Source organism: Camellia sinensis, chromosome 11 (genome assembly GCF_055761805.1).
Source record: "Camellia sinensis isolate YWXY chromosome 11, ASM5576180v1, whole genome shotgun sequence".
NCBI lineage: Eukaryota > Viridiplantae > Streptophyta > Magnoliopsida > Ericales > Theaceae > Camellia > Camellia sinensis.
The window spans coordinates 24,534,893-24,556,985 of record NC_138971.1 but is presented as its reverse complement, the minus strand read 5'-3'; the positions used below and the strand labels follow the sequence as shown (position 1 = coordinate 24,556,985).

Below are 22,093 nucleotides of genomic sequence, written 5' to 3'. Positions count from 1 at the left end.
AATCATCTTTTGACTTGATCAAAGATATACAATCCTACACGTAATTATTGATTTCTGATTAACTTTATTTTTGGTATGAACAATGTAATCCAGAAGTATTGAATAATTTTCATGATCCTCATTGTTTAAAGGGCAAAGTTTATCTAGTATTCATCTATTTCACTCAAAAATAACAAGTTATACCATCATGAACAATAAACTCAAAAATCTTTAACAAACCAAAACAAGAAAAGCAATTTTAGTAGTTGCATATAATTTGCCAGAAAGAGGCAAACATGACCATTGACAATTAGTGATTAACCAAAATTTAAATTAAAAAAAATAAAAAGAAAATAAAAAGAAAAAAAAAGGGAAGAAACTTTCAAAAACTCTGTAAAACATGTCAAGACCCTCAATGGCACATCAAATTAATTAGTACTAGCAAATCACTTGTGTTTTCCTAGCCAAGACAAATTTCTTCCAAACATCAGTGATCTCCCTCTGCGTCTGCAATGCGGTTTTCTTCACCACAGTCCCATTCTTCCCATTCTCTTCCCTCTTGGCACTTATTTTTGAAGACAGAGCATCGAGCTCATGGAGCACCTTGCAGATGTCGAACACCAAGCGCTCTGCTAGGGTTCGTGAGAAGTCTTCTCTAATGACAACACGGAGAACTGTCACATGTTGTGCATCAGCTGGCATAGTGTACGCTGGCACGATCCAACCAAACCTTCGCAACATGTCAGAGACCTCAAACTCGTTGTAACGGCTGTTGTCATTTAGAGAGAAGGCGACAAGAGGAACACCAATGTCCTTGGACACAATGTTGAAACGCCCGGTCTTCTCTAGTCCTTGTTTCAACACAACCGCATTCTGACGACAATTCTCCATCACATTTTGGTATCCCTGGTTGACACAAGTTGTTAATTCTATAAACATATAGTTTGGTTTTGTTTGATTTACGTGTATGCAATTTTGTGATAGAGTTGTCTCACCTCAAAACCCAAGCGGATGAGTTGATAGTACTGAGCAATAATTTGACTCGAACCTGCATTAGGCATGTACAAGTTTTAGATCATGCTTCATTGTTCAACAAAAAACAAATTAGATTTTTCTCCAAAGCACAAATATGGGTACATATATTGATACTGGTATGCCCATATGACAACTTAAAAGAGAAGTCAGATATCAGTTCAATCAGGTTATATATTTTTATACTTTATAGTAGTTCATTAAAATTGTAATAATTAGAAATCAAATGCAAAAAATAGTTAATAATATACAAATTAGAGTTTAATGCCGACCAACAAAGAGAGATTTACTGAGAGATTAAAGAGAATCCCAAGTGCTCTCTCAAATTTGTGATATTTACCAAGTGCCTTTTATTTTTAAAAAATAGACACAATATATTTATTTTAATACCCAACATTGAAAAAAAAAAATTGCATTTGTATTTCGACATACCCTCAAAAGTACCCCAATGTACCCATTCCGTATCCAATATTCAATTCTTTATTATAAAAAATAACAAATACATATTTTGCATACCTTATACTAGTGTGCATATCTCATACTCTTATGTCATAATTTTTATAGTATTGTTGTACTTCATAGATGGCTATAAATTGAAGTTTGGGAGAGGTTTTAGTTTACTCACCCTTGGAGAAATTGAGGGTGAAGGTAGGTTGGTCAGCTCCAAGGTAGTTAATGTGGAAGATGAGTTCATCAGGCAAGTCCTGTTTGGTTCTCCAGATAACCCACCCAATTCCGGCATAGACAAGCCCATACTTATGACCACTCACATTAATGCTCTTCACTAATGGAAGCCTGAAATCCCACTCAAGCTCTGGATATATGAATGGTGCTATGAATCCACCACTAGCTGCATCTACATGAATTGGTGTATCCCATCTGCAAATTTTCAAAACAGGGCTTAGCATAGATTTCGAATAACTGGACCATTACCATATATGTAACATCTTAAACATCATGGGTTCAAACTACAGAAATATTTTTTTTCCACGCAGCGGTAGGACATTCTTCCTACATTAGAGGTGGGAATATTTGATATGATACATTAATATGACACAAACCGTATACGGAGTTAGTTGGTTAGGGATTGATCATTTTTTTCCACAAATCTGATTATGACACGACATGATACCACAATAAATAAACAGGTCAGCTTAGACATGGATAACCCATTTAACAAAGTATTAGTTATACATTTTAATGTTAGATTTTTTAGGAGTGCCATGATATACTTAAATCTCTTATGTAATCCCATCCAGTTAAATAAAAATAAGAAAGTACATACAAATAAAATTTTGGAATCAATGTAATCCTTTTGTTCTCTATTTGAGATAATTTGATATTTTCAACTACTATTTTGAAGCCAATAAAAATAAAATAAAAAACAAAAAAAAAGATAGTTTTTAAGAATTGAGTTATGAATAACATTATCAAGTAGAGATTATTTCATAAAATTTAACTTTTGGGGAAAAAAATAACCTTTAAATTCTTACAAAGTTTCAACTTTAAAAATTTTTAATTCAAATTTAACTTCATATTCAGATCTCGTGGTGATGACAAGAGTCTCGTGTACTAAACTGTTATTTTTTATATACGTATGAACTAAGTAAGAAGTAGTGATATCATACCCAGTTTGCTTGTTCTTTTCAATCAAAAGATCATTCAAGAGCTTGACATCTTCAAATTCACCATTGAGAGTTGAGCCCAAAATAGCAGCAACACAGATGGTATTTTCATCAACAAGCTCAACAGCTTTGACTGGGTCCATTACGTAATAGCCTTCTCTCAGCTTTACTTCCTTCAACTCCACTTCAAAGTAGTTTGCAAATTTTTCCCAGCATACCTACATTGACCAAACCCAAATACAAAAGCAAAGTAGCCAAGTCAATTAACCATTACATGATTTTCAACGATTCATAATTTTAGCATAGGAAATTTTGTGGCACAAAAATATATTTTGTATTCCTTTTCTTTCTTTTCAGAAGGAAATTAGGAAAAGTCAAATGTTAGTTTGGTGTTGCTAGATTAGGGTTCATAGGGTATGGCATCATCTGTCCCCAAATATTTTTCTCTCCAAAAATGACTTGGACCTCAGTGGGGATGACCCCCAACACCCCCATTATTTTTTGATTGGCTGAAATTTTATTTTATTTTATTTTTTTTGTCTTGCTCTCACAACCCCCCACGTGGAGGTGGGGGTGCTGGGGTCACCCCCGCTGGGGTCCAGCATTGTTGTTTTCTCCCTCTGTGACTATATTTCAAAACATTTACAACTATTAGAATATATATTGAGATTATTATATCTCGAGATTTTCAATGATAAAGTGATTGTGAGTGCTTTAAAATAAAGGAACAAAGAGATTTAGAGATATAAAATCCTCGAATAGCACATAATCATATTAGAGTTTTTTTTTTTGGCTCATCAAGGGCGATTAGTGATTTCTTCCGATTGAGAAATGGAATTTTAAACTATTAATTTATCTTCAAACTTGGAATTTCGCATATATCAGAGTTATAGGTCTAGTAGTGCAACACCCAAAATAACCTGTGTCAGTTTTTTTAAATTTTTTTATTTTTATCAAGAATTCAAGATCATGAGCTATCAAGCTTAAGCTTGATTGTGTTTTAAATGTGGCCCAAGCTATATTCAAAATAAATTTTAACCACACAGTACACTTTCTATGTATTTTTTTGTGTGTGTGTGTATTTAGCATTATTGCTCCCATTATGAGTGTGTCCATAGCAGTATTTTATATTTTTTGTGTCAAAATTTGGAGGAGAATTTGGAGAATATGGAAAGAGTGTGACATACCTGAACATTGGCTCCGGTGACAATGTTGGGCTTGTCAAAGGGCAAGCCCTGGGCTTTTCTCTTGTTTTGCCACTTCCTCTTGAAAGCAAGGCCGGCCAACATTATGGCCTCCGATGACCCGACCGTGCCGACTCCAACAGCGGCCTCCGATTCTCCCAGTGGTGCATTAAACAGATGTGCTATCATATTCACGCACCGGTTCTGCATTTAAAAATATAAATAAATAAATAAATAAATAAAGAAGAAGAAGTTAGCCAACCATTTCATTTGTTAGCCTAGCCGGGTCAAACAACTTTTGTCAATATCAAAAAGTTAAGGAAGGATGTCTTTGGTTGTGTTTCAATTTTTTTTTTTTAAATATTTTCCGGATTTAAGAATCTGTTTTGTCAAAAAATTAACTAGCATCTCATTGTTATTCAACTTGAAAACAATGACTTCAGTGGTTAGGGATCGGCTCAAAAATGCTTTTATCTGGGTTCGATTCTCCATCTTCCCTCATCGTGATGCCTTTATACATTGCCTCAAGCAATGTCTTAGTCCGAGGCTGGGGTCTCACAAAGCCTGCGCAACCCCTATTTTCTTATTACTAAAAAAAAAAGAAAAAAAAAAAATTGAAACGAAAACCCATCTTTTGATTGTACTTGGTCAAAATCTTGACTATCCCTTTCCTAACCCGCAATCTGTATGACATTTTTGGCATAATTTTCTTGTACTGCTATTCACTACAATAAATTAACGTTTTAAAAATAAAAATTAAGAACAAAATCAATTTATTTGAACAAAATATTTTAATTGTGAAAAGTATTATTATTGTATTTTTAGTAACGAAATTAAACATTTAGATCTGGTTTGGGAATAGGCTTTTTTAATAACTTTTTAACTTTTGGCTAAAATATGATGTAAAAAAAACTAATATGTTTGGGATGACTATTTGGCTTTTTACAAAAAGATGTGTAAAAAGTAAAAAGAAAAGAAAATCTTTAACTTTTTTGTATAGGTTGTTGATTTTTTTTATTTTTTTAATAACTTTTTGACTAAAAAAGTCACTTGCCAAACGAGCCCTTAGTATTATATTACTATCTTTTGAGACTAAAATTTTTTTATTTATTAGCGGCATTTTTAAAATTTGGTCTCAATGAATTAGTCATCAAATGTTTTTTACAACAAATTTTATTTTAGGGACAAAAAATTTTAGTATAAAAAACTCTTATATACGGTAGTGATTTAGTATTTACATAAAAAAAAAATTAAAAAGATTGTATTATAATAGAAAACCGTAAAACTAAAAAAATATTACTAATTTAGGAAAAAGTATCAAAAGTTAAAAAAAAAAGGATAAATTATAAATACACCCTTGAAATTTACTTACAATATAAATTGTCCTGTAATTTTGAAAAATATATCTTATCCTTTCTAGTTTATAATCGCACAACAAATAACCCATTTTATTATATAGAAGAGCAATTAAAAGTTTTATTTTTTCTGTTATTTCATTAAATAAAAAAATTCACAAGAAATAAAGAAAATATGTAATTATGTCAAAAAGAAAAGGTGAAGGTAGGTGGAAAATAGAGAGCAAGAGAGAGAGAGGAGATGCCTGAAGCTCGGTTGTAACAGGGTACTCATCCATGTCGACATAGTTCTTGTTTATTGCATCCATCATTAGTTTGTCGCACTCTGGCTCCATCCACGTCGTCACAAACGATGCCAAGTTCAACCTCGGATTCCCATCTAGCATCAACTCGTCGTTTATTATCTGGTACGCAGCTTCCTTTGGTATCGAGTTCTCCGCCATTTTAAACCTACACACACCGTTAGTTAGATGGTGTTTGATAAATCATTATTTTAATTAATTTTTTTACTTTTTTATAAAAAAATAATGTATATGTAAGTAGAGAGAGAAACTTGATTGCATGTCAAAAAGTCAACACCCAATTAGCCATTCTTCACCATCTAATCTCTCAAACGCTAGTTACAATACACCCGCACCCACATGATTATGGGTTACAAAAATTAAATAAAATTGGAAAAGAAAATGATATGACCGAATTAAAACTTATTATTTTAAAAATAAAATATTCATTAAATAATATTTAATTATAAATTAATTATTACAGGTGCATTTGGTGCTTTTTTCAAAAGTTGGTAAAAAAATTAATTTTTTAACTTTTTTTTTTATGATTTTTAATTTTTTTTGTGTTAAAAAAACTGATTTTTTTTTTTACATTTTTGTACTTTTTTTTTTTATTAAAAAAAATTAAAAAATCAAAAAAAAAATTTAACTTTTTATAATGTACCCAAAACACTCCTCTATTTTGTTGAAACTTTGTGTAAATTTAAAAATATATTTTTTCGGTGATTTTAAACATCACTGATGTTTGGAATTAAAACATAGCAAAATACATGTTTTATAAATAAATAAATAAAAACTTAAAAAATGAGATTTAACAAAATTACATAGTTTAAATACCATTAATGTAATAAAAAACATTACGGGTGCTACAGGGTACCTAGGAAGAGAAGTGCGAACATAGCGAGAGGCGAAAGTGGAATGGACAGAGATATCTGATTCTGAAGCAGTCTTTGAGAGAACCATGGTTTGGTTTATGATCAAACGATCAGTATTTAGAGAGACAAACTCGAGAGAGACGATCGATATTTAGAGAGAGAGAGAGAGAGAGGGAGAGAGAGAGAGAGATTGATGATGGGTTGGAGTTGTTGCTTTGTGAAGAGGAGAAAGAGGGTTATGGTATTTATAAGGGAAAGGGAGGTAACAGTGAATTGCTGTGCAATACATCCCATATATAAATATTTTCCTACATATTATTATGTATGAATTTGCCATTATTTTATAGATAATAAAATAAGTAAGAACTTTGAATCAAAAAAAATAAAATAAGTGAGAACAAGGAAGGTGAGTAGAGACCAATAACCCCCCTTTCGGTTGGTAAAAGAATCAATACCCGTGAGAGAGAAAGAGGACGATTTGAATTGACCAAGTTATTTTAATCAAATGACAGTCAAAAGGGCAAATATATATATATATATATATATGCAGATCTTTTCTCTAGCTGACAAAAAGTGAATTGAACAGTATTATTGGTTTTTGAAAATTGATTTTTTTAGTTTTTTAGTTTTTAGTGAATATTTTTTAAATTTTAAATATTTTTTTACTTTTTTTAGATGCACCTTACTTAGATGTATCTAAAAAGTAAAAAAAATTTGTGAAAAAATATTTTAAAAAATTAATAAATACATAAAAATACAAAAAATATACTGAATTCTTATATTTTTTTTTTGTATTTTTGATATTTAGTAAATTTTTAAAAGATTTTTTTTACAATTTTTTTACTTTTTAGGTGTATTTATGTTAGGTGTGTCTAAAAAGTAAAAAAATTGCTTAAAATATTAAAAAAATTCAGTAAAAATAAAAAAACACGAAAAATAAGAAAGTAGAATTTTCTGAAAAGTGTTTTGCAAAACTGGAAACCAAGTAAGATGATTACATTTCTTGTTTTAATAATTTAAATTATTTCATATGTAGAGTTCATTTAATATTTTACTTTTATAAAAAATTACGTTAATTAAATATTAATATTATTATATAAATTGAAAAATAAATTCTCTATTATAAAAATAGGCTTTATACAATTTGATAAAATTATATATATATATATATATAAAACATAATACTAAAAAAGAAAAAAAGAAAAAAAAATAGTCTGTGTAATTTTGAGAGGCGCATCAAAGACGCTGTCCTAAAGTCGTTATGCTCTCCCTCCGTGCAAGTTCTAATGATCACAAAAGACTCTAAGATATAACCTAAAAACTCACAAGAATCTGAAACAATACACAGTTGCACCAGATAGAATTGTCAAGTCTGTATTGATTATCCAGAATATAGAATATAAAAAATACAATAAAGAGGTGAGAGAGAGCAAATCAAAATACGTTGTATATGTTATTTTGTCTGAGTTAGAGTCCTCTATATAAAGACTTTTTGATGTCGGTTGGGAACAGACACACCATTTATTTTTTAATTCAAACATTATTTGAATTATAAATAAATATGGTTGTTGGAAGAAAAAAAAAGAAGCAAATAAGTAATACAAATAATGTAATAAAATAAAATAATAAATAATAAATAAATACAAATAAAGTTTTGAACCTTTTTAGGAAATTTTCAATAATCCCCCACAAGATTCAAAACTTTGTAAAACTATCAAATAAATACAAAAATAATAATGATAATATGGGCAACAATAAGACCATACAATAAGTGTAGGTGTTTTTCAAACTTAAACCTTACTTAGTGTTAACAGTTTCATTACGAAGGAATTTCAGTATACCACGTCTTGAATTAAATTACTTTTACCAGAATTCAATATGTCACAAATATGTTATGATACATAACTTTGGCGTAGGTTAACGTTATTAGCAATCATGTGCTCAATCTGGATTCTCATGAGAATTTTATTCCCACAATTGCGGCTTCACAACGCTCTTACTTAGGTGAATCCTCCAAAGATAGAAGTGAAGGATGTCTATCTTGCGAAAGTATACCTGTCTTGGATTTATTTAGACTAAGTACTCTTCTTTAATCATCACATTTATATCAGCACTGATATCTTAGATACGAACAGGAGAACATAAATAATAAATTTATTAAAAGTCTCCTTATTTAAAGTGCTGGAATATGAATCACGCTATAAGGATTGTTCTTACCTGTTGAACTTCCTTCGTGGGATTTTCAATCACAGAAGTCGAGTTATCTCCTTAGTTAACTCCCTATGAGCTTAGACTCATCCCCCTCGATAAATCTAATACTACACTCTTCGATAAACCTTTTTTTAACTGATCAATGATTTTCTTTTCAAATTTCACAAAATTCAAAGATACAACATTTTTATTCACCAAACTTCTTATAGATTTATACCTTACTTGCATATGCCTATTCATCTTTTTATTAGTATGTGCTTGTCTCATAAGTTATATTACAGCTCTATTGTCACAATGTATAAAAATAGCAAATATAAGATATTTCACAAATGGAATATGAAGGAGTAAATTTTTAATCCACTTAGCTTCCATACACGTAATATATAAAGCTATAAGTTATGATTCTATTGTACTTCTATAGATAACAATTTGTTTTTATAACCCCAAGATATTTTTGCTCTACCTAACATAAATATATATCCAATAGTAGACTTAACATCTAGGCTATTTGTTATCCAATTAGCATCGCTATAACCTTCTATCACATTAGGAAAACCACTAAAGCAAAGTGAATAATCTAGAGTTCTTCTTAGATATTAAAAAACTCTTTCCATAGCAATCCAATGATCTTTACTGGGATTATCAGTGCGTCTACTTAATCTCCCAAGGGCACAGAATATCAAGTCTAGCCTTATTACCAATATAGAGAAGTGATCAAATAATTTGAGAATATCTAAGTTGAGATAGGTGCACCATTATTTTTCTTTAGATTCATGCTAGAATCAAAATGGGTTGAAACGGGTTTGAGATTATAATAATCAAACTTTTTTAAAATCTTCTCTAGGATTCCAAATCAATTCAATGTAATACCATTGGTTGTTTTCTTTAATTCCATACCCAAAATTATATAAACTTCTCCTAAATATTTCAAATCAAATTTTGAAGACAAATAAGATTTCACATTTTTAATTATCTCTAAATTTATTTCGAATAATAAGATGTCATCAACATATAAATACAAAATAATACATTTTCTATTATCGTCTTTAAAGTATACACATCTATCATGTTCATTGATCTTAAAACCATATTCTACAATTACTTATTAAATTTGTGATGCTACTGTTTAGGAGCTTGCTTTAGTTCATACAAAGATTTAATTAACTTGCAAAATTTATATTCTTGTCCTTTACCGTAAAACTTTCAGGTTGCTCCATATAAATCTTTTCATCTAAATCTCCATTAAAAAATGTAGTTTTAACATCCATTTGATGAATTTCTAAATTATAAATGAATGATAGAGCAATTAAGATTCTAATGGTAGTAATCCTAGAAACAAGTGAATAGATGTCAGAATAATCTATTCCTTTCTTTTGTGTAAATCCATTGGTTACTAATCTTGTCTTATATTTATCTATGCTTCCTTCATGTTTTAATTTCTTTCTAAATACTCATTTGAACCAATAGATTTACTCCCAGGAAGTAGATTAGTCAACTCCCAAGTATTATTTTAAAGTATTGATTCAATCTCACTATTAATGGCTTCCTTCCAAAATGGGGGCATCTAAGGAAGACATAGCTTCTATAAAAGTATTCGGCCCAACTTCAACTAAAAAAGCATAGAAATCATCTCCAAAGTTTCTCTCTATTCTAGCTCTTGTACTCCTTCTAGGTTCTATGTCTAGATGTTTAGAATCATCTCTCAAAGAAATAACACTAGTACTAGTAATTGATGTTCTATCTGACTTGATTTAATATCCTAGTTTTATTTTGGAAAATATCTTGAAAAAATGTAGCTTATCGAGATTCAATTAATGTATTATTAGCGATTTCACTTATCTCAGAATTTATTACTAGAAATCTATTAGCACTACTACTTTAAGCATATCCTAAGAAAACAGTATCAGTAGTTTTGGATCGTATTTTCTTACATTTAGGTTTTGGAATTGCTACTTTTGCTAAACATTCCCATACTTTCAACATTTTAGGATTAGGCATTTGTTTTGTTTTTAGATTTCATAAGGTGTTTTATCATTATCATTTACAATTACTCTATTTAATATAATACAAGTAGTAAGTATCGCTTCCCCCTACAAGCTCTCCAGTAAACCAGAATTAATAAGCATTGCATTTATCATATCCAGTAGAGTTTTATTTTTTCTTTTAGCTATTCCATTAGATTATGGAAAAGAAGGTGACGTGACTTCATGAATAATTCCATGTTTTACACAAAAAGTACTAAGAATACCTACATTATTTTCACCTCATCTATCATATCTAAGTTGATTAATCTTCCTTTCTAATTGATTTTCTACTTCAACTTTATAAATTTTAAATTTACTAAACACTTCACATTTGGTTTTAATTAAATAAAAGTAACAAAACCTAGAACAATCGTCTATAAAGATTATAAAATACTTATTTCATACTCTAGTTGGTGGTCTATTAGAATCACAAACATCACTATGTATAAGGATTAGGAGTTGTGAATTTCTTTCAACAGATTTATAAGGTTTCTTAGGTTGTTTTGCTTGCACACATATTTCACATTTGCATTTGATATCAATATGTGACTTAGGTACTAATTCTATATCCATCATTTTCCTAATTTTCCTTAAATTCACATGTCCAAGTCTTCCATACCACAAATCACAAACTTCAATATTCAAAGTATTATGAGAGATATTATTAATTTCAAAAGATACATTTAATTTAAATAAACCATCACATACAAAACATTTTCTAATAAAAATATTAGTTTTACTTGTTATAATTTTGTTCAACTCCATTATAACTTTGTAACCTAATTGTACTAAACACAATCCACTAACAAGATTTCTTCTATCTCCAAGAACATATCGCACATCTTTCAAAGTTAAGATCTTTCCAGAAGTCATCTTTAAATCTATATCTCCAATGCCAAGTATCGATGCGACTGATCCATTCCCTAAAGTTACACTTCTTTCACTTGATTTCTAGAAAGTTTTAAAATAACCACAATCAAAACACACATGTCTCAGAATCTAACCACCAATATTGATATTCAAAAGTAGAATTAATTTCAGGATTATACCTAAAAGATGGTCCAATATTTTCTTTTTTCTCCAATATCATATTCACTTCAGCATTATGACTTTTAGTATTTTGCTTATTGTTGAACCTTAGTTTATACTTTTCAGTCTTCTTAAAAAAACAATCCTTAGCATAGTGATTGGCTCTCCCAAAAAAACAATCCTTAGCATAGTGATTGGCTCTCTCACACACATAGCACAACCTTTTGCCACTCCCTTATCCCTTAGAATTATTAGCATTGGCTTGATAATTGTTATTATGGTGTTTACCATTTGGACCTCTAGGTTTATACTTAAAGTTGTTCTTGAAATTTTTACCTCTAGGTGGAAGTTGTTCTTATTATTAAAACTATTTTTATCCCCACTCTCCACCAAATTTATCTTAGGAGTTTTTTCATTTTCAGTCTCTAGATTTGGTCAATGTTTTTCTTCCACCCTTAAGTGTATTGATTAGTCGAGTTAATGACAAATCTCCTTATTTGTACCTAAGACACTTAGTAAAATCATTCCAATATTGGGGTAATTTATCAACAAAACAAGACACTCAAAAGTTGTCCCTTTCATTTATATTTTTCTAAATAGTTCTTGAAATTCAAGTATTTGGTCTCCTACAAGTTTCTTATCTTTCATTTTAAACCCATTAAAATTGGAGACAGTGAACCTGTCAATACCAACATGTACAGTTCTATATTCGGCCTCTAAGTTTTCTATAGTTCTTTTGCAGTTAAGGTGATTGAGTGATACATATCATAAAACTAGTTAGATAGAACACTAAGGATTCTGTTATAGCAATAAAATTTAATTTGTTCAGATGACAACCAAGATCTAACAAAATCCTAATCTTCTATGGCAGACATAAGACCCAACACAGTCAACCAATATTTTGTTTATTTTTGTCATCTTTCAAAATTGTTACCATTAAAGTTTTCAAATTTCAGACTAACAATTTCTTCTAAATTAGCCATTTTAACTATTTAAAGAAAAGATAGCAAAAGAGTATATTAATTTGTAACAAATAACAACCAAACAAATACTAATGTTATTATAAGTGTAAATTTAATTCCCTAATTATTAATTTAAGAATAGATATACTGATAAAATATTATAGTATTTAATGCAAAACAAATCCTAATAAGATATATAAAACTTATGATATAAATATTCAAACAAACAGTAATAATATATAATATACAATATAATTTTTTATAAGATAAGTAATTTATGATCAGTATGCTTATGATAAAACAAACTAATTTATAACATGAACAATGCAAATTAAATATTACTCTATAATATTTATGGTACAACTTCCAAGATTAATCTAAAAGAATCAATATATATTGTGGGGATGTATTTTATGAATACCAACACGTGGCAAGGTGACGCCGACGTGTTGGCCGAAGTGCCACGTGTCCTGGTAGTGACGACGAGGTTATCTCGGTGAGGCCAAGGTTATCTCCGAAGATATCGGAATCCGAGATAAATGGATAAGGGACAAGAGTCCTAGAATGAAGATGAGACTTAGTCAAGATAAGGATAAAACTCTTAGGGAGTTTATCTTTATCTCTTGAGAAATCCAAAGTAAGCACTGAATGAGAGTCCATAGAAGTCAGGCTTCTAGTGGGACTAGGATTGAGTTAGCTATAAAAGAGAGGCACCCCCGTGGGTCTAAGGTACACAGTTTTATGCCTAAGCTTGTGAGTTTAGCACTTGATTATCTTTGAGAGATATACTGACTTGATCGTCGGAGTGCCCCCAGGTGGAAGAGCCACCGCCGGAGCCTTTTCTTTCTGTTACAGGTTTGCTGAAGCCATCTATTCTGCCGGTGCTCTCCAGCTGATTACTAGGCGGGCAGTGTGGTCAGAAATTGACACACACAATTTGGCGCCGTCTGTGGGAATCTTAGAAGAATAGATGGCCAGTAACGGACAGAAGGAAAACATTGGGGGCGACACTCCTGCTGGGAGTGGCAGACCAATTGACCTTGATGTTGAAGGAGACAACCATAATGCAGAAACTCATGACCAAGGCCACGGTGAAAAAGACGTCGGCCAGGAGGGCGACGCTTCAAAGAGGACAGACTAAAGCAAGTATTATAACGAAGATAACCTTCAGGTATGGAGGGATAGGTGCCTACGGAGGGATGGGGAAGTAAAAGACTTGGCAAACAAGTTGGCAGACCTACAGTCAGTGGTCAACTTCATGATGCAAAACAATGTCATGCAGCCACCATACCCGCTGCAGGATACGCCGATGCCAGCAATTAACACCCAGAAGGGAGGAAGAAGAACAATCCCCAAAGTCCCTCAGCACACCAGGAGCGGAAGGCATTCTCACCGACCTTCCAGGGAAGGCGGACGAGAGGAGCCGAGACAAGAGGTGTCCCGAAGAACGTATCACACGAAGGACCCAGAACCCAAAGAACATCGGCATGTTCAAGGGCAGGCGCTTTGCTTTGACACAACACATGGAGAGAGATCAAAACGAGCCCACCACGAGGCCGAAAGTAGTGTGCCAAAAAGATTAAAGTCCAAAGATAGCCGAGCTCCAGGGAGGAGTAAAGAAGACTTGAGAGATTACCTCAAGAGGAAACAACAGAATGCTGAAGCCGAGGTAACTTCCCCGGTTAAGCCGAAGACACCGTTCTCAGTGGAACTGGACAAATTTCAAGCACCAAAGAGATTCAGTATGCCGAGGTTCCAAATATATGATGGTAAGTTAGATCCCAACTTCCACGTCGAGCTATACCTGAATTCGATGGCATTATATAGTGGGAACGAGCCGTTGCTCTACAAAGTGTTCCCCTCGTCCTTTGGGGAAATTGCATCAGATTGGTTCCATAAACTACCGAAGGGAAGCGTAAAGACTTGGGAAGGCCTGGCCGAGATGTTTGTGGCCAGGTTTGTGACAAACAAACTGCAGCCATTGAGGGTGGACGCATTGATGGCCTTCAGCAAAGATGAAGGCCTTAGGGCCTATGCGAAAAGGTACTATGAGGTGTTCAATTGAATACCAGAATGTAATCAAGAAGTAGTGGTCGTGTCATTCAAGAACCGCCTGAAAGACAATTGTCTACTACGGAAGTCTTTGGCAAAAACTTTGCCAAAAAGCATGGAAGAGCTCATGGCGAGAATTGAGAAATATGCCAGAGCCGAGGAGGACACATCGGGGAATAAGGAGGTAAAGCAGGAAAAAGGGAATGGCGAGTAGAAGCGAAGCAGGGGTGACAACAGATTTAACAAATCGGAGATAAAATTAAGGGGTAAACAGACAGTGACGACTGTGTTCCGAATCCCAGTACACAAAGTCCTAAAACAAATCCGAAATCAACCTTATTTCAGAGCACCAGCAAAGGCCCCAGAGGAATACATGGGAAGGAACATTGTAGGCGTTGTGCTTACCACAATGAAGAAGGACACCCAACTCAGGGCTGCAGAGCCCTGAAAGCGTACTTAGAGGACTTAGTAAGGCAAGGCCATCTCAGGGACCTCGTCGACGAAGCCAGGACAAGAGAAGAGCAGGCAAGATTGCCTCAAGCACCAGTGGCCCCGCCTCCCCCAGCACAGCAACCACAGGGAGGGGGACCTAGGGTGGTTAATGTAATTCACTCAAAAGTGAACGAAAGCGACATTCGGGGAAAAACCCAAAGAGTAAAACACCTGCAGCACGTGAACCAGGTCGGACATAAAAGACCACGGCCTGAAGAGTACCGAGGACCGATGATAGCCTTCATTGAAGCTGACCTAGAGATGATCCAGCATCCACATAATGATGCCTTGGTAGTATCCCTCCAGGTTGGGGAGTACCAAGTGAAACGCATCCTAATAGATCAAGGCAGCTCTTGTGACATCATGTACGTTAGATGTTACAAGGAGCTAGGCCTTCACCCAGACGACATGGAGCAATCGAATGGCCCGATGGTCGGCTTCAATGGAACGCCGACGTGGCCACTGGGCGCAACAAGCTTGGAAGTACAGGCTGGCACTAAGAAGATCAGGACAAAATTCATGGTGATTGACACACCTTCACTATATAACATCATCTTGGGAAGACCATGGTTGCATGCAATGGGGGCAGTTCCCTCAACATTGCATCAACTACTACGGTTCCCAACAGAACATGGGATTGAAGAAGTCAGAGAAAATCAACTACAGGAAAAAAGTTGCTCCATGGCAGCGATGAAGTCTACTTGCAGCGTTCGAGAGCCAAAAGAGGCAGAAATTGAAGATGAGGACGTGGAAGTGCTAGAAGACGTCGGCAAAGAACCAGCCGAGAAGAGCAAAGAGGCACTAAAGAAAATCCTCGTCCAGGATGAAGACGAAGAACGCTTCTTTCTTCTCGGCTCGGGCTTAGCCGAAGAAGAGGAAAAAGAGTTGGAGACTTTTTTAAGAGCCAACATTGAGGTGTTCGCCTGGACACCTTACGAAATGCCTGGCATTGACCCCGAGGTCACATGTCACAAACTGAACGTTGACAGGTTGGCCAAACCTGTAATACAACGAGCCAGGAGACCGACGTTGATGCACGTCGAAGCTGTAGAAGAAGAAGTGGACAAACTTCTGGAGGCCAGGGCCATCTGAGAAGTTCATTACTCGACATGGCTATCCAACACAGTAGTGGTAAAGAATAAGAACGATAAATGGCGGGTCTGTGTAGATTTTACGAGCCTAAACAAAGCCTGTCCCAAAGACAGCTTTCCTCTACCCAAGATTGACCAGTTGGTGGATGCCACATCTGGACATGGAAGGATGAGCTTCCTGGATGCTTATAGTGGGTACCACCAGATAGCCATGTACCCCCCAGACGAAGAGAAAACAGCGTTTATCACCCCAAAAGGCCTGTACTGTTACAGAGTGATGCCTTTTGGGTTGAAAAACGCAGGAGCAACCTACCAAAGGCTGGTAACCAAAATGTTCAAACACCTGATTGGCCAAACAGTAGAAGTCTACATCAATGACATGGTCGAGAAGACCAAGGAGCCTAAGAGTCATCTTGCTAACCTAAAAGAGGTATTCGAGATCCTCAAAAAATATCGGCTCCGACTCAACACATCAAAGTGCGGGTTTGGAGTTGGATCTGGTAAATTTCTGGGGTACCTGGTAACAAGGAAGGGCATAGAGGCCAGCCCAGATCAGATCAAGGCCATCCTAGACCTACAGAGCCCAACATTGGCAAAACAGGTACAAATGCTTACTGGAAGAGCCGCAGCCCTAAACAGGTTCATAAGCCGGAGCTCAGACAAATGTAAACCCTTCTTCAACCTGGTAAAGAAGACCACAGACTTCTTATGGACTGAGGAATGTGAGGCCGCTTTGGCTGACCTAAAGAAATATCTGACCACGACTTCGGTCCTCTCAACACCTGAACCTGGGAAAGAGCTGTTTTTATACTTAGCTGTGTCAGAACACGCAGTAAGTGCAGTGCTAATCCAAGAAGAACAAGGAGAACAAAAGGCTGTTTATTATGTAAGTAAAACCTTGGCCGATGCAGAAACAAGGTATCTACCACTAGAGAAATTAATGTTGGCCTTAGTAATGGCCTCAAAAAAATTGAACCATTACTTTCAGGCACACAAGATTATGGTACTCACAGAGCACCCACTGAAGTCCCTGTTGCAACAAGGAGACTTAACGGGAAGAATAGCAAGATGGGCAGTTGCCTTGGGCCAGTATGACCTGGAGTTTAGGCCTAGAACAGCAATAAATGGCCAAGTTTTGGCCAAATTCGTGGCAGAATTCACGCCTGAAACCATTGAACATCGGGCTCCGTTGAGCCAGAATGAGCATCGTCCCAGCAAACAAGGAGAATCCCAGCCTAAAGCAAAAGAGCAAAGGAAGGAAAAACTCAGACCCTGCAGCATCTACATCGGCTACTCATTCAGACTGTTTGTCGATGGAAGTTCGAACCGACAAGGAGCGGGGGCAGGAGTATTGCTGATATCTCCAGATGGAGAAATAATAGAACAGTCCATCCGTTTGGGGTTCAACGCCTCAAACAATGAAGCGGAATACGAAGCATTAATTGTAGGACTAAAACTGGCAGCAGCAGCAGAAGCAGATGAGGTAATAGTTTTTTGTGATTCACAACTTATTGTTAACTAGTCAACAGGAGAATTTGCAGCCAGAGACGAAAGGATGTCGGCATATGCAAAAGAGGTCATCAAATTGGCAGCCCTATTTCAGAACTGCCGACTACTCCAAGTCAGCCGAGATGACAACACCCACGCCGACGCGTTGGCTAACTTGGCAAGTTCAATGCAGACTGGAAAAACAAGGACAATTATGATCGACTATATGTCGGGCCTGAGCGTAGAACCACGGAGCACAGAACAAGATGCAATGTGTGTGGACATGGGGCCAAGCTGGATGGATGCAATTGTTGCATTCCTGAAAGAAGGAAAGCTGCCAGAAGATCGTAAGGAGGCACACAAAGTCAGATTGAAATCGGCAAGATTCTGTCTGACAGCAGATGGACACCTCTATAGAAGGTCCTTCACTGGACCCCGTTTAAGGTGCGTACACCCTTTGCAGGTTGAAGATTTCCTATATGAAATTCATGAAGGAATTTGTGGAAGCCATGCTGGGGGCAGATCATTAGCCCACAGGGCCATTACCCAGGGGTATTGGTGGCCCTACATGCAAAAGGATGTTGAAGCCTACGTGAAGAATTGTGAACAATGCCAAAAGTTTGCACCTTTGATACATCAGCCAACTGCTGACCTAAACCCAGTATCCAGCCCTTGGCCGTTTGCCCAATGGGACATGGATCTTGTTGGACAACTTCCCCAGGCAACTGGGCAGAGAAAATACTTGCTGGTGGCAACATATTACTTTACGAAGTGGATAGAGGCAGAACCTCTTGCCAAAATCCAAGATGTGGACATCAAGAACTTTATATGGAGAAACATCATCACCAGATTTGGCATTCCAAGAGCAATAGTTGCCGACAACGGAACGTAGTTTGACAGCAAGCTCATCAAGAACTTCTGCGCGAAATTCAAGATAAAGAATTACTTTTCAACACCAAGTTTTTCCCAAAGCAATGGGCAAGCAGAAGCATCCAACAAAGTAATTTTGGATGGGATAAAGAAGAGGCTGCAGGTAGCAAAAGGAAAGTGGGTAGACGAATTGCCCAACGTACTTTGGGTATATCGGACTACACCGAGAAGATCAACAGGGGAATCCCCCTTTGTCATGGCTTATGGCACAGAAGCAGTCATTCCACTAGAAGTCGGCATCCCAGGGATCCGAACCCAGGGAGTTGAGAACGGGACAAATGACATATTCTTAGCCCGAGATCTGGATCTCTTAGAAGAAAGAAGGGAGAAAGCTGCAATTCAGCTCGCAGCATACTAGCAACAGCTTGCCAGAACTTACAACAAGAAGGTCAATCCAAGAGATTTTCAACTCGGCGACCTAGTCCTAAGAAAAGTCGTCGGCAACAAGAAGGATCCCAGGAAGGGCAAGCTTGGCCCAAACTGGGAAGGGCCCTACAGAATTACTTCGGTATTAGGCAATGGAGCTTATCGACTTGAAGATAACGAGGGCAAAGCACTGCCAAGACCTTGGAACACTTGTAATTTGAAATTCTTCTATCATTAGATGTACATTATTTTTGACCGAGGTCATCAATAAAATCTTTTCCCTTTTCTTTAAACACATATGATTGATAAAGTTACATATTGGTGTTTTTGGAGACATGAATAATGAGAACCCAAGTAGAACTCAGGTTCACATTGGGGGCAAAGAGAAGACAGAGACACTTACTTCACTTGTTGAAATTTGTAGCAATTTACAAGTTGAAGATAAGTTGAGATGGTTCCTTATCTTCACTTGTTGAAATTTGTAGCAATTTACAAGTTGAAGTTAAGCCGAGATGGTTCCTTATCTTCGCTTGTTGAAATTTGTAGCAATTTACAAGTTGAAGATAAGCCGAGATGGTTCCTTATCTTCACTTGTTGAAATTTGTAGCAATTTACAAGTTGAAGTTAAGCCGAGATGGTTCCTTATCTTCACTTGTTGAAATTTGTAGCAATTTACAAGTTAAAGATAAGCCGAGATGATTCCTTATCTTCACTTGTTGAAATTTGTAGCAATTTACAAGTTGAAGTTAAGCCGAGATAGTTCCTTATTTTCACTTGTTGAAATTTGTAGCAATTTACAAGTTGAAGTTAAGCCGAGATGGTTCCTTATCTTCACTTGTTGAAATTTGTAGCAATTTACAAGTTGAAAATAAGCGGAGATGGTTCCTTATCTTCACTTGTTGAAATTTGTAACAATTTACAAGTTGAAGTTAAGCCGAGATGGTTCCTTATCTTCACTTGTTGAAATTTGTAGCAATTTACAAGTTGAAGTTAAGCCGAGATGGTTCCTTATCTTCACTTGTTGAAATTTGTAGCAATTTACAAGTTGAAGTTAAGCCGAGATGGTTCCTTATCTTCACTTGTTGAAATTTGTAGCAATTTACAAGTTGAAGATAAGCCAAGATGGTTCCTTATCTTCACTTGTTGAAATTTGTAGCAATTTACAAGTTGAAGTTAAGCCGAGATGGTTCCTTATATTCACTTGTTGAAATTTGTAGCAATTTATAAGTTGAAGTTAAGCCGAGATGGTTCCTTATCTTCACTTGTTGAAATTTGTAGCAATTTATAAGTTGAAGTTAAGCCGAGATGGTTCCTTATCTTTACTTGTTGAAATTTGCAGCAATTTACAAGTTGAAGTTAAGCCGAGATTACTATTTCTCTTCGCTTGTTTAAATTCGTAGCAATTTACGAGTTGAAGCAAAACCGAGGTTATTGCTAAACACTTGTAGCAATCTACAGGTTGGTTAAACCAAAGAAGATGCTTAACACTTGTTGAAATTTGTAGCAATTTACAAGATAACATTAGGCCGATATATGATCATCTGTTGAAATTTGCAGCAATTTATAGGTTGAGGAAAAAAGCTAAGTATGTCATTTCAACACTTGTTGAAATTCGCAGCAGTTTACAAATAGATTATTGTTTAAACACTTGTTATGTTAATCCTTGTTGATCCCTGTTACAGTATATGTTAATCCTTATTGAAATTTGTAGCAATTTACAAGTAGGATAGACCGAGATCACCGTCTAAAAGTTTACAAAATTAACATTGAGTAATATATGTTTCACACTTGTTGGAGTTTATGAAAAGTTTATAGGTCAATATCTTGCCGAAGTAAAAGTTTTTGTAGCTATTATACCCGAGGTATGTAACCACCGAGAAGATTGCACAAAGGAGGCAAAATACGAAAGGCATACAAAAAATTCTAAGTATAGAATTAAACAGAGGCAGTCAAAGAAAAGGCAAAAAAGAATGCAGTCATTCAAAGAAAGATAGTTATGTTAAAATATCCAACAGAAACAAAAGGCACATCGGCCGTACAGAGAAGCTTCTACTGTCCTGGAAACAAAAAAATACAAAAGACAAGAAAAGAGGGACATCAAAGTTATGATTCTTCTAGTTCAGGCGCAATTTGAGACTGGACCTCGGCTGATTCTTGGAGAACTACCTCGGCTGATTGCTGAAGAGCTATTTCGGCAGTCTTCTCCGCCTCGATTTCGGCGTCAATCTGCGCAAGGCATTCATCAAGACTTTTTTCGGCTGGAGGAACGTCAGATGAGGCCTGTTCAGGAGTAGTTTCCTTAGCAACTGCATCACCATCTTCATCTTGAGTCAGGTCCAAGACCTGCTCATTCAGAGAAGGAGACTTAGGCCCAACAGCCTCCTTAGACTTTCTTACTAAAGCCTCATCCTCACCTTCCTCCTCATCTTCAGACTCAGATTCAGATTCTTCTTCAGCTTGACTTGGAGGTGCAGGAGGAGGAGAGAATGGGAGAGGTATAGCTTCGGCCTTGCGCAAAGGTGAATCATCAGGAATATTGAGCTTTTTAGCCAGGGACATCCAACCAAAGGAAAAGCCCTTGTTGCATGCCTGCCTAACTTGTAATTTGTATTCCTCTATAACATCGGCCATTCCTTGGGCATAGGCTTTTTCGTTGGCCGCTTTGATTTCAGCATCTTTAGTAGCCAAGGCCTCCTGAAGTTCCTTTTCGACTTGGGCCTTTTTGTCCTCGGCTTCTCTCTTCTCGGCCTCGGCAACCTTCTTGATGGCCTCAGCAGATTCGGCCTTTTCTTCGACAAGGGTTTGGGCTTTGGTGGCAGCCTCAGCCTGGTCTTCCAGTATTTTCATCTTTAATTGAAGAGTTTTGTTCTCCTTTTTAAGGGCAGAAACCTCCCTCTTCATGTCGACCAACTTTGCTCTGTTTTCAAAAGCTTGCATAGAGAAAGAGTGGGCATGCTGAATGGCCTGAAAGAGCACAGGGCAAAAATTATTACAAAATTTTACAAAGTAAAAGAGAAAACAAGTTTCCATGTAAAGACACTTACTTGGACAGAACGTTGGAGCATAAAGGCATAGTTCTCATACTCACTCATCTTGGCATTCCGCTCAAGATCACCT

The 22,093-nt window shown here is 35.6% G+C and overlaps 1 protein-coding gene across 1 annotated transcript; it reads right to left on the bottom strand.

Annotated features, from left to right (window-relative positions):
• Positions 1 to 226: 226 nt before the first annotated feature.
• Positions 227 to 6,811, bottom strand: LOC114264324 (glutamate decarboxylase 4). Its single transcript, XM_028204929.2, has 7 exons — positions 6,334 to 6,811; positions 5,421 to 5,625; positions 3,824 to 4,024; positions 2,640 to 2,854; positions 1,637 to 1,890; positions 975 to 1,027; positions 227 to 885 (listed from the first exon to the last, which is right to left on the bottom strand). Exons 1-7 carry the CDS (start codon positions 6,417 to 6,419, stop codon positions 418 to 420), a joined length of 1,482 nt encoding a protein of 493 aa, XP_028060730.2. The 5' UTR covers positions 6,420 to 6,811; the 3' UTR covers positions 227 to 417.
• Positions 6,812 to 22,093: the final 15,282 nt, after the last annotated feature.